The following is a 14,008-nucleotide window of genomic DNA, read 5'->3' as shown; positions in this document are numbered from 1 at the left end:
ACCAGAATCCCTCCTTTAATCTCACTGCCCTGCTGCAGTGAAAACTACACCTGGCCCCAAACACTGTAACAAATTAACCTGAACCCTCTCCTTGACCCATTATTTATTGTTTTCAAAGTCAGCCTATCCAGTAGACGTCATGGAAATGTTTTTCAGTCCTTCTGAAGACCTGAATCTAAATAACCTTGTGATTAAAATGTAACTCATGCCTAAATCCTCTTAAATAACTCCTGAATAAGTAACTTATATTGCCATTTTTCCCCTTTCGTAATAAATAATTGTTTTCCATAATGATGCAGGAACAACTATTCATACCCCTTGAATTGGGGGGTATGACAACAATGACCCCCAATTCAATACAATACAATACAATCTTTTTACAGCCACAAACCTTTGAGAATCATTGTTGGATTTGGATATGCTAGCTAGACCAACACAAAGAGGTGCATATTTATTGAAGGAAGAAAATCCATCCATCCATTTTCTTACACCCTTGTCCCATTGGGGTGTCCAGTGATCAATCAAGAGGCGGGGTACACCCTGGACAGGTCACCGGTTCATCACAGGGCAACACAGACAGACACATAAGGAGAATTTAGAGAGACCAATTAATCTGACAGCCATGTTTTTGGACTGTCCACCCATGCACAGGGAGAACACGCAAGCTCCACACAAAAAGACCCCAGGTCAGGAATTGAGCCCAGAACCTTCTCGGTGTAAGGCAACGGTGCTACAACCTGCGGCACTGACGCCAAAAACAAAACCAGATAAATCCATAGTTCTAAAATTTACTTTAAAAATATAATGTGGCATGCATTTGTATTGATCTGCACTCAAGGTAATACTCCTGAATATCACTATCAGAACAAATAAACCTTTTGTGATATCTGAGTAGAATTTGTTTTGAACATGAAGTCAATTGCTCTGTGACACTTTATGACTTTTTTACAAAGTATATTTTGCTAATGCAAAAAAAAAAGGTTGGCTGGTGTAACAAAAGCAAACCTTATCTCAGAAACTGAAGGTGTTTGTGAGATAGTCAAATGCTTTCAACTGGCCTTGAGCTGAGTACAGCACTCAGATACAATTAAACTGAGTTTTCTGTGGGAGTGGCATGCTGATGCAAAGTTTTGGAACAAATGTCTGCTGTTAGACTAACTTAGACAAAATTACGTTAATCAATCCATCCATTGTCTATGCTTGCTTCTCCTTGCAGCGTTAGGACTCTGGATGGGCCAATAATGTTGTTGTATTCTAGCTTTTAATTTAAACTTGGCAACAGAAACATATTAAATGTTCTGTACTTGTATAGCACTTTATCAAGTCTAGTGGACAGTGTTGCTCTTCAAACACACACTGGTGGTGGCAAGCTACTGGACTGCAGCCACAGGTGCCCTGGGATACAATGACAGAGGTGAGGCTGCCATGACAACCACCACCTGCAGGTAACGAGGACACAATGACACAGGCAGACAGCATGGGAATAAAACCAGCAACCCAGCAATTTAGGGACGAACTCCTACCACAGTTGCCACCATCTTATTGTCTAATGAAAGACATTCCCAATCTCTTAAACCTTAAAATAATTGAATACTTTTAACTCTTATTATTCAAAAGAACTCTACATTTAATGCCTGCGATGCTGGGGGAAGAAAAAAAAACAAACTTTGTTTTTACATTACAACACTCTTCTGGTGAAATCCCTCTCCCTAGGAAGTGTAAAACATATGAGAAGACATAAGATTCGGCTCCATAGGGGATGTGGAAGAGAAAAGAGAAATGACTGAGGTATCACAGTGTCATAAATATTTAGATTCACCCTTTCACTGTTTTGTGTAAGCAGTAGAAAAGAGGTAACAATACTGTAAATCGTAAGAAGATTGATAGGGGCATTGTTTTACCTCACTCATTGTGACATACAAGAATAAGATAAGGTTTGTTTCGTCATAACTGAGTCACCTTATTCTAGACTGCACATCATATCAGTAACTCTCTGTTTACATATATCAGCCAGCTCTTTGACAGGGTTTGCACTATGTTGCTGTTAATCTGTCTTTGGTGAGCCTGACCTTGAAAGAAAAAGGGCTCACTGGTGTTTCCTTCATTGACTCATCCTTATTTTGTTGTGACCCCAGACTCTATTCTTCCTGCTGTTATTTCTGCAGGAGGTAAATATTTCCTTTCGCCAGGGAAGCTCTATTCAGTGGATTAGCGCCAGAATCCCAGGCATGCCGCCATAGTTTAGTCGAGACTATGCAGGGAGAACGCCAGGAATGCATTGACTATGTGTTCACCGTATATTTGAAAGGTCTCACTGCATTCTCTACATGGCTGCTTCCGCTGTTACCTCAATGGAATGAACAACAGCGACATTTTTAAACCTTCGCATGTCTGGTTAGTTGTGATAACAGAACAAAAGCTATGGCATGGTTTTAGTCAGGGTAAACATGCTGTTTAGTAACAATAATGCCTAAGGTCTTTTTATATAAGTACAGACCAAAGGTTTGGACACACTTTATAATTGAATTCAATTAGAAGGTGTGTCCAAACCTTTGGTAATGAGGTCTGCAAAAAGATCTCCGTGGAACATTTTTTTAAACTTCGTTTCATCTGCAAAATGTTGTTTTCCATCCTTTGCAAGGATCGGTGTTTTACTCAGTTTACTTTTGTCATTGTTGTCTTTAAATGGTTCTGGGTTTTACTGACTTTCTGTTAATTCAAAATGAATCCACTGAAAAAAATCAAACTAGATAAGTTAAACTGAGACATGAAAATCAAGTATTAAAAATGACTGTTCAAGGCTAAGATGGCTAACATGCGCTCAAATCTGAAGAGAAACACGCAACTTGTAAAGTTTGTGAAGTTGCTACAGAAAATCCCCTGAGCGACACTTGAACATTTTTTAACATTTTCATCTAATTTTCCCATGATTATCATCAATCACATTACATCATGTATATAAAGAACTTTTCTCAAAGGTAATTTAAAAAAAATGTTTATCCTTGTATCTGGCTTCATGTAAAACAAAGACAAAAAAAAAACCTCCCTTCCAACTGGATAGTTTCCTAAAACCACAGAAGCATTTTGCATCATAGGATCAAAACAATAAATTACCTTATTTTGACCTTGAAATCCTCCCTGTGGAAGTAGAGACCATTTACCTTATCAACATGATGTCATGGTTGGTTTTCAGGAGTGTCTTTTTTATTGCTCTTTCAAACACAATCATGATAAATAAATGTGTACTCCCTAATTTGGCCACAGTCACATGTATTTATGATCAAGCATACACCATGTGGGGTTAACTCAGTACATCAGTATGTGAACTACATTAGGAATCATCATTTAATTCTAAATTTCTTTTCTCTTCTGTCGTACGCACTTTGCCCTTGGCGCATCTCTACAGAGTCATGCACACTTAAAGCTTGGGAATGTGGGAGGAAGTCGCAAACCCCACATATGCAAAGTCTCTCGGCCAGCAGTCAAACAAGACCTCTATACTGCAAAGGAACAATCCAAACATCAACTTTCCCGCCTGCCGTTGCTCGATACTCGATTACTTGAAGGCTTTAACATCAACTCGACAAAGACTGAGGCAAGCTGCAGAAGTAATGTGACAAAAACTAAACACACCCTATGATTCAACAGCTTGTGGTGACTTGATGCAGTCCAGTCTTCCATGACTGGATCAGTGCCTCAGATCAAAGGTGAAGTTTAACCTGTTTTTATTCACAACAAAACATCTTTTCCTGGAGACATAGCTTTGCCAAGAAGTTAACTCGGTGTTAACTGCATCTGCTGTGTATTAAACATGGTTATGTAAACACTGTGAAAGATCCTGTCAAGGATTCAAACTTATGATATTAACACAAATTTACACAGGAGGCCTTATGCAATTTAATATTTTTTTCTTATGAAGCAGAGTTTCAAACCTACTATGACTAAACTGAGAGCATGAGAAAAGAGAGCTTTACTTGGAGAGCAGCGAAGAGGCCCCCGGTCTCTCTGGAGAAGCAGCAGATCTCCACCTCTGGTAAGACAATGTTCAGGGTTGATGGGTTTTTGGTTGAAGTAAATCTAACAGCTCTCAGAGGGGGAACTGTAATGTTAGACGAGGACATGTCTAACATTGCAGTTAGACTCCAGTGGGGAATCTGTGGCAAGACTTTAAAAATCGCAAAAGAAGCTTGAAGATTTTGACATGTACAAAGATTTGAAAAACATCTCTTATTTCACAAAGATGCACTATTGTGTTGCCGTTTCAAATAAAATTCTAATTAAACACACTGACAATGTCAAAATGTGAAATGAAAAGCTTCACGTTAACACATTTGGAAGGCACTCTATGTGCAGGGCCTCTGCCATGACTGTAGAGACTCACTTCAATGAGTGACACTGAAACAAATGGACAGATAAAGACCGAAAAGGTCATGACAACCTCATAGTGCTTAATTTAAAAAAAAAGCACTGTAAAGGTCATGACAACCTCATAGTGCTTAATTTAAAAAAAAAAAAGCACTGTAGATTTCTGTCGCTTATAATTTTATTTTATAATGTATCTTGCTTATCTACTTCTATCTAAGTATTTGTCTCAGGCTGCTTTTTCTCTGTCTGAAATAAACAATGAATAAAGCATGGCCCAAATGCCAGTACTTTTCCACAAGGACAATATCATTAGTTTCCTCTTGGGCAAGAGGCTGGGAATGAGGCTAGCGGGGGTTAGTGGAGGAGTAAGCAAAATGCATCCGAAATCTTGAGCGATATATTGAGCAAAAAGAAATCGAATGAACTTGAAACTCATGCTGATTATTAAACCTTCTGGAAGTCATGCAAAATATCAGTGATGCTTTGGATATCACTGTTAGAATTGGAATTAGAATTTGCAAACAACAGCTTTGTTGGAAAATCACGCAAAAAGTTCTCCACATCTACAGGATGTTAGTCTGATGTCCAGTCTGTCTGTGCCATTAAGATCCATTAGAGATGACACAAACCTTTATCAAGTATTTTTTTGTACTAACATGTCTATTGATCAGCAAGAACCAAAAAAATATTTACAGATTTACAGTGAGTAGTATTGATGCCTTTTGAACTTTTCAGTATTTCATTCTTTTGTTTGAAGTCTATGTGATAGAGTGACTTAACGTAGAACATTGGTGGGAAGTGGAAGACAAATGTATAAATTTACAGCTGGAAGTCTTTTAGGTTTTGTCTCTGCCATCTTTGTACATAAAGACGACCATCTCTGTCCATCCTACAATCATCTCTTATCATACCAACATGTTTTGACATGGAAAAGGTTCTGTCATATTGGAAATAGAGCTTTTGCAAGCATTGGTTTTCCCATAGATTATCAGAATGATTATCTCTGTTCACAGAGGCAAGTTAAGGTCATTCTTGAACATGTTTAGCTAATCATTGGTAAAGTTGCATTATTTCTCTAAATAATAAACAGATTTAGTTGTATTTTCAATGACAAGAGAAATATTTTTATTCATTTTATCAATTATAAGTGTGGCACCTGCTCATAATCAACCAGAATGTGGTTTGGTCTGCACGCCCTCTCTCCCTTCATGCCACATTTCGCTTGTTACTATGGTAAGTCGCAGCATATCAGTGATGAGTCACAGACTAAATAGGCACTCAGATCATGCCCTCCAATGTCACCCTCTGAATCAAAGGGGGATCAACAGTGGGGATCAGATCTCTGTGGTATTATGTTGACTAAGGCACTATATTTTAAAACCAATTTTTATTGGATTGCTTTATTCAGGATTCAGTGTCACAATTTTAATCCAATTCAAACAGAAAACTGACAACAGATGAACCATTTCTATGTAGTATTTCTAATTTAAATCCAGATGGAAAGTTACACTCATGAGATTTGGTCAGTAAAGGAAAACTGCAGAATGTGAAGCCTCATAACTACTGATGCTGGGATTTTGATTTGTTGAATCTTTGGTAAAGAAGCTTGGGATAACCCAGTCCTCATCAAATTCAAAGCGGATTAATTGCTCTTTGCTGGGGTTTATGTAATCCTAGTCAATAAGATCACAGAGCTCTATGCATAGGAAGTTCAAAAAGGAGTGATTTAATGACTGTTGATTTAGTTACAGTATTAAATCTTTACATCTACACAAGGATGGTTAAGGTTTTGATATCTAACTACCGTAATGTAGTTATGACATGATGGTAAACAATTTAAGATGAAATGCAGTAGGGACAATAAAGAAGAAGGAAGTAATCTGATCTGAATTTAAAAAGCTTAATATTTTTAATTCTTATTTTTTAAAATTGTGTGATTATTATCAATAGTATTAATACACATGCAAACAAACACTAATGAGTTACATTTACAATATTTTTAAAAGATTTATCACAGGTAGTATGATGTATTTGTATTTGTAATTCCCAGCTACTACTGCTAGTATTATTAAACTGCAATTGCATATGTAGTAGGGCTGCACAGTGGAGTAGTTGGTAGAGCTGTTGCCTTGCAGCAAGAAAGTCCTGGGTTCAATTCCCGGCCCCTGGGATCTTTCTGCTTGGAGTTTGCATGTTCTCCCTGTGCATGCTGGGTTCTTTCCGGGTTCTCCAGTTTCCTCCCACAGTCCCAAAACATGACTGTTCAGTTAATTGTTCTCTCTAAATCAGGGGTCCCCAAGTCCAGTCATCAAGGGCTACCATCCTGCAACCTTTAGATGCATCTCTGTTGAAACACACCTGGATCAAATAGACTGCTCATTACCAGCCCATTGCAGAGCTGATTGGATGCTGGTGAGGGAATTCAGACATTTTGGAGCAGAGATGCATCTAAAAGTTGCAGGACGGTAGCCCTTGAGGACTGGAGTTGGGGACCCCTGCTCTAAATTCTCCATAGGTGTGAGTGTGTGCATGGTTATTTGTCCTGTCTGTTTCTGCATTTCCCTGCGACAGACTGGCGACCTGTCCAGGGTGTATCTCCAACTAAGCTGGAGATGGGCACCAGCACCCTTCTCGACCCCACTAGGGACAACAAGAGTGTACAGAAGGTGGGTGGATGCATATGTAGTGCAAATTATGCGTAAAATTGTGTTTATGTTTATTAATGCCATTTGAAAGAACAAAATTATCCAAGGATGCTTAATATAATTCAAGAATTCAACAACTACTTTGGGTTGTTTCACATTTTGAATATAATAAACAGAAAACCTGAATTTCTGTTAGCCGTTCAAATAACTTTTACTCAGATAATGTACTTATTTCAGAAAATAAAGAATGAAAACACACCTTCCTTCTGGTCTCCATAAAAACTTTATTTACAGTCTCTAGAATAAAAATAATGTATATTCTCTCAAAAAGGAAAGAAAAAACTTTTAAAGCTTTTTCCCGTACAGCAATCGTCTCTTATCATCCCAACATGTCTTGACACGAAAAAGGGTTTGCCTGTCCCATTCACTGACATCGTGCACTCAGGGTTGGGCAAAACTTGATTCAAATCTTCATATCTTTTGCAGTCGTGACTCAAACAATTACCACAATCCAGATCAGCAGATTGAAAAAGGAAATTTCAATGATGACGTCAGAAGTAAGCTGTGCCAACAAATTGCTAACCCTGACATAAATGTTATTTAAGTTTTGTAGCATCAGTCAATTTATGCCACCAAAAAACAACACTGCATTGAAAAGCTGGTTGAGTCAAGACATTAAAAATACATTTTATCTTTGTGTTCTTTGTAAATTTTCTTCTTTTTTTCCCCACTTATGCATTGCGCAATAAGACACATTTGGTAGGAGATTCATAGAAAATGCACTTCACTTATAAAGACAATATTTAAAAACAGACAGTAGACACACAAACAGTTTAGTGTGAAAGCAATTTGAACAAAATGAGCCCTAAAAGATTTGCAAAAGACTTTAGTTGTCTAATGTCAAACACAACAAGACATCAAATTAAAACTGACTGGTGCTTTATGTTACAATAAAATAGCCACAAAAAATAAATAAAAATAAAATATAGTGTAAAACACAATGTGTATAAAGAGCAATAACGCTCCAAACATGACTGAAATTTGGTCAAAGATGACTACATTAACTATACCATGTCTATTTTTGACTACAACAGAAAAAGAAAAATAATTTAAGTTGTGCTTCTCTTTCTGACAGCAATCAGCAGAAAAACATGGATACATTTCTTAATTCCAACTCTATAAAGTGGTTCTAAATGTAACACGTTAAGTAAGCCAAAATCAATAGTTTCAATTATCACTATTAAAATATATATTTTAAAAAATAAATGGCATTTGCAATATTCTTTAAGTACCGAGCAATTCTTCTTGATGTTTTCTCTTGCACCCTTTCTAAAGAGGTCATAAATATTTCAAGTCATCTTCAAATGCAACAAAAACCTAATATAGTAAAGCAAATATTAGATTTACTTATAGCACAACTCTGAAAGCCCCAGTCAACATTTTAATTGCAAGATTAACAAGAAGCTTAGATTCCTGTTAGTGAGCTATAAAAAATAACTGTAAATATTACAGACAAAATTTATAATCAGTGAAAAAAATTTTTTTACTGCTGTAACAGCCCAAAAAAATCTTGCACTTATCTTACATATTCAAAAGAAATAATCTAAACAGTTTTGTACAGGGTCCAACTAGAGTGAGAAGTACACAAACATGAATATGCCCACAGAGCAGACCATGAATAGGGCCAGGTTGAGAAAGAGTTTAACTCTGGGGGATTCGTACAGCAACATTGCAATCACCCGCTCATCTTCCTGCGAGACTTTCTGCGGACCGCCATGTGGTTCTTCTTTGTACCCACAGAAGCAGTCAATAAAGCGCATGCACGGGCCTTTTTGTCCTTGCTCTGGTCTGATCATATCCATCTGGTTGAAAGCAGGCTGCTCAGCAGGGGTGGAGGCAGGGGACGTTTCCATGCTGGGAGTAGCTGGATCATGGTCTGTGGACGGGACCAGAAGCTTGATCTCAGCTCCATCTAGACACCTCTCCATTTTGACATCTACAGGAATGTCTTTATAGTAGACTTCGCTGTCATTGCATTGGTTCTTCTCTTTGAGACCGTACTTTGCAGCTTTGTCCTTCGGGGGAACTTTTTCCAGCTTGCGGAGCCCCCAGACTGTGGTGGTGCGCACCTGTTCATCATCTGGTGCAGAGGTACAAAGACTGACCACCACAGCAACCAACCCTGAAATCCAGAAGAGTCCAGCTGCAAAGTACATGTAATGAATGTGGACGATGAAGAAGGGTCTGTTGTCTGGCTGGTCACAGCGAGGCTGGCGGTAAATGAAGACGAGGATCAGCCGTACGGCACCGAGCATGAAACCCGTCATGCCTCCCCAGAAGGCGCCCGTCTCGTTACACCTCTTCCAGAACACACCGAGCAGGAAAAGGGCAGCTATTGGTGGGGTGAGATAGCCAGCAACTTCCTGGATGTACATGTATGTCTGTCCACCTTGCATCTCAATGATTGCAGGGACCCAAGCAATGCTGATAACCACCATGACCACAACAAACATGCGGCCAACAATCAGCAGCTCGCGTTGCAAAGCTGTCTTCCGGATAGTCTGGTAGATGTCCAGGGTGAAGATGGTGCTTGCGCTGTTGAAAATTGAGTCAAGGTCACTCATCAAAGCAGCAATCATGACCGCCATCATAAGACCTCTGAGTCCCACCGGCATCACCGCCATCACCAGGCGTGGGTAAGCGATGTTCGAGCACCCAGCCTGGGAACCGCACACAGCCATGCAGTGCTCTGGCCCGATGCAGGCAATCTCATCTGTGAATAAGATGCGGGAGATCATTCCTGGAATGACTATGACGAACATGGGCAGGATCTTGAGAAATCCAGCCATGAGCGTTGCGCACTTAGCATGAGTAATGTTCTTAGCAGCTAATACTCTCTGCACGATAACCTGGTCTGCACACCAGTACCAAATGGATGCAGGGGTTTGCCCCAGAATGAAACCTGGCCAAGGAATATCCTCATCTAGAGGGCCGCGAAGTATCTGTAGTGAGTTTGGCTTTGGTTCAATGCGACAAGATGGTGAATATGTGTAGTTTCCAGCAGCCATTATGGCAGTGACATTAGGAATGGCTTGCATATACTTAGTTCTGACCCCTTCTAGACCACCAACTTTGATTAGGCTCATGATGGTTAAGGTCAGGGCACCACCAATCATCAGCACTGCCTGAAGAGCATCTGTGTAGAGCACTGCAACCAATCCACCAGTGATGGTGAGAAGAGCAGTCATACTGATGAGCAGAAGAATTGAAAGATAAAGGTTCCACCCCAAGGACTCCTGAATAAAGAGAGCACCAGCATACAGATCCACAGAGAGCTTGGTGAAGATATAGAGCAACACAGACAGGCAGGCGAAGTAAACCTTCAGCCTGTTCCCACCGAAACGTTTTGACAGGTACGCTGGCATAGTGTAAACTCCAGAGTAGATGTAGACGGGGATAAACACCCAGCCGAGCAGCTGCAGAAGGAGGAGTGCATTGAATTCCCAGGCTCCTACAGCAAAGCCGCTTGCTGCACCCGACCCAGCCAGACCTATGAAGTGTTCGCTGCCAATGTTGCTGACGAAGAGGGACGCCCCTATCACTACCCAGTTCATGGAGCGTCCAGCGAGGAAGTAGCCACTCACAGTGCTGCGATTGGCTTTCCACATGGCCAAAAGCCCGATGGCCAGCACCAGGACAAAATAGAGTGCGACCACCGTAATGTCCGCTGCTTCCATCCTGGCATGCATTTTTACAAATCAATTCCTTTAAAGCTTAAAAAGAAGAAAATGTACAAGTGTTCTTACTGTGATTTATTTTAAAAAAAAATAGCTAACAGAAATATTTTTAAAATTTTGCTGTTTTGGTTTTCAGTCAAACCAAAAACTGGTTAATGATCCACTGCCAGGACGAAAAAGCTTAACGAGGTAGTCTGTCGGCTCTGGGTTTGTTGGAGGCTGAGGAGGGCGCTGTAGGTCACCAGTTTAGAAAAGCCAAGATTAAATACTCCTTTAAAACAGAAAGAGAAACATATCATTAGTATTATGACTTTTACTTGGAAAAAACACTGAACACAAACATGTTAGAACTCACAACAGGAGAAACATTGAGTAATGTGTACTGACACCAAATTCAAGGTCATACAACAAAACGTATAATAAAAATTATTAGGAAAATAAATAGTGAAATGCTAAACACAAAAAAACAAGACTTGCACCGTCAGTGAATTGGGATTTGCTTCAGTTGTATTTTTCTAGTGCCACCCAGACTAAAGAACCTGAGATTTTCTTCCTAATCTGTTCAAATACAACTAACCTCACGCCATGCTAGAACTAAAATATTATGTAAGACGAGTCAAGAAAGCACAAAATTCCGCTGGCAACAGCTACACAGTTCCTACATGGCCTATTGTGAGGCCATGTTGGTGTCCTCTAAAGTGTCATACAACTCCTTAATGGATTAATAACATGCCTACACTTAGAAAATCCCACAAAGATGCACAAAAAAATACATAATTTTTATTAGATCTAGAACATCCTGTGTGCCTTTATTTTTGGACAGTTCATCAAAATGCCTCTTTTTAAATAAACATCATTGGACTTCACTGAAATAAAGATTGTCACTATAAGACTCAGTACCAAAAATTACCTTTTACAGAAATATTCAAATTACCGTCAGCAAATGTTACTAATATCACCCACAGTTACAGAAATTGAAGCACCTGAGTTCTTCAGCAGAAAGGAAAACATCTGGGAGACGTTTGAGCACATCTTTTCATTTATTTATTTTTTCGACGCCCCCCCATCATCACAAACACTTGAATGTTTGGCCTCTCCTGAGGTTTCACCCTGCCATACATAGCAGAAAATAACCCCCACGCCTTCTTTTTCACAACCATGCTCTATGCAAAAGCATCTCTCTCAATAAAAGAAGTCTTTGTTTTCAGTTTTATTAAGTCATCCACAAGGCCTATTTCTCTATGAGGTTGCCATAAACTGCCTTAGAGACCCTGGCTCAGAAACACTGGGACATTTCTCAAATACATTTTTTATGTTTAATTTGCAAAGTTACATAATACGGGATTAAAACATAATCACTATTTTTCCCCAATGTTGCCAGGACCGACTCACTCAACCCCAGAGCCAGAATAACGGCGCCGTGCATTCTACATGTGGTAGCTCACATTTTATTGAAACCGTTCTTGTTGAATTATTTTAATAATAAAATAGTTAGCCTGGATAGAGAAAGAATCAAGCTTTTATCTTAATTTAGTATAATGTGGGGGTGCCCAAAGTCGGTCCTCTAGGGCGGGCATCCCGCATGTTTTAGTTCTCTCCCTGCTGGTAATAACCTTTTCTGCATGTCAGTGTTTTTCTTAGGCCTTCTAATGAATCATCATTTGAGCCAGGTGAGTTAAACCAGGGAGAGAACTAAAACATGCAGGATGCCGGTCCTTGAGGACCGACTTTGGACACTACTGGTATAACAAGTTGGTCCAGAAGACTGAAGGTAACCACTAGTGTAAGAGGAGTCAAGTCTAAAAATAACTCCAAATACACAAAACATCATTGTAGTTTATCCAAACACTATTTAATTCATATTTAAATGGTTATCATGTTTTGCTTCATTAAACTCCAGAGTTAATCCAAAATGCAAAAGCGTTTCATTAGCAGTTACACTAAATAACTCCACTGGTATCATGCGATGCATTTAAAGGTCCCCAACTTAGCTTGAGAGATGGCATTGGCATCTCTCAAGCTAAGTCATAGCTTGAGACTTACACCTGTTATACCTGTTTTAAGGCTGCGTCATAAAACAGGTATAACAACAAACCACAGGTGTAACTCTTCTGCTCTTCCTCCTCCTGTCAGTTTAAATCCCAGGCTAATCATTACCTTTCAGTTGTGGTTGACTTTCTGTCTTCAAAAGCCTAAACAAAACGCAGTAGAACACCAGACGGTTAAAATGCTCTAAACCTTACCAGTACAACCTCGCAATACAAATAAAGCTAGGTGATACACCGTAATCCCATTGAAACAGCTTTTGGAGGACATGAAATGAGGTGTGTTGTTTGTTTGTTTAGTCACAGGTGAGGCTCTATAACTCCACTTGAGCATTGGAGCAAAATAAAACGAGACGCAAGAGTATCGCTATGGAACAATGGGGCTTTAATTGACGTCCAGATGCGGATGACAGCCGCAGACTGACCCATGAATACAAAGAGGAGGCGACACCAGTGCACGAGCAGACACGGATCAACCTATCAGGTGGCAAGAAAATTCTAGAACAGCCGTTCATTCATTCGCGTGAAAATGCCGCGCATCCTAATATTACATGTCTCATTCATAACTCCGGTATGTCTGGGACATTGGCTGCGCTCGCAAAGCCGAATTGTGGCGTTAAGCGGGTCTTTTCTTTAAGATAACGACTGTTTTCATACACTGACGTCAGCACTGGGATGTTGTCAAACGAGGTTTACTAAAACAATCGTTGATAGAGAGAGAGCGCGCGTCTTTTATTGGAAACACACCCCTACCGGGTTAATAGTGATATTCAGTCGCTATATTTTAAATGGGATCAACTTAAAGACGTGGATTACACTCACCGGTTGAACTGAAAAAAAATATGTCACTCAATAGACGCGCTTCCACGCGCCACTCCACGCCCCTTGAAGTCGATGAACAGGAAGAAGAATATACTCCGTCCGCCCAGGAACTGTGCTTGTTTTCTCGTAGTGCGTAGATATGGCCCGGATAAGTCGGCTTCCCCCGCTGAAGCAGAGTTCCGATTCAACTGTGACGCTCCGTCAGACAAAGATAACCTATCAGCCTCATACTCCTTATAGGAACCAATACAAATCCACGCCCCACACGTGGACCCGTGACGTATTAAAGGGATGCACCAAAGGCGTCTAGAAGTTGTTCCAGCTAATTACCCGTATTAATCCACATGCTTAAATTGAGAAAACCAGGCCAGGTGCGTTTTACTTGGGTCTTATC

General features: G+C 39.8%; 1 protein-coding gene across 1 annotated transcript; it reads right to left on the bottom strand.

Moving 5' to 3' along the window:
- Positions 1-7,826: 7,826 nt before the first annotated feature.
- Positions 7,827-13,900, bottom strand: slc5a3b (solute carrier family 5 member 3b). The gene is made up of 2 exons (XM_044132187.1): positions 13,615-13,900; positions 7,827-11,018 (listed from the first exon to the last, which is right to left on the bottom strand). Exon 2 carries the CDS (start codon positions 10,757-10,759, stop codon positions 8,639-8,641), a length of 2,121 nt encoding a protein of 706 aa, XP_043988122.1. The 5' UTR covers positions 10,760-11,018; positions 13,615-13,900; the 3' UTR covers positions 7,827-8,638.
- Between the last annotated feature and the right edge of the window lie 108 nt (positions 13,901-14,008).

This window comes from Gambusia affinis, linkage group LG11 (assembly GCF_019740435.1).
Source record: "Gambusia affinis linkage group LG11, SWU_Gaff_1.0, whole genome shotgun sequence".
NCBI classification, from domain to species: domain Eukaryota; kingdom Metazoa; phylum Chordata; class Actinopteri; order Cyprinodontiformes; family Poeciliidae; genus Gambusia; species Gambusia affinis.
Note: the sequence above shows the minus strand (reverse complement) of the source record. Positions and strands in the feature narration are given on the sequence as shown.

What these genes read in the sequence shown, in the direction of transcription:
- slc5a3b (XM_044132187.1), bottom strand. Translation starts at nt 10,759, where the DNA reads ATGCATGCCAGGATGGAAGCAGCGGACATTACGGTGGTCGCACTCTAT.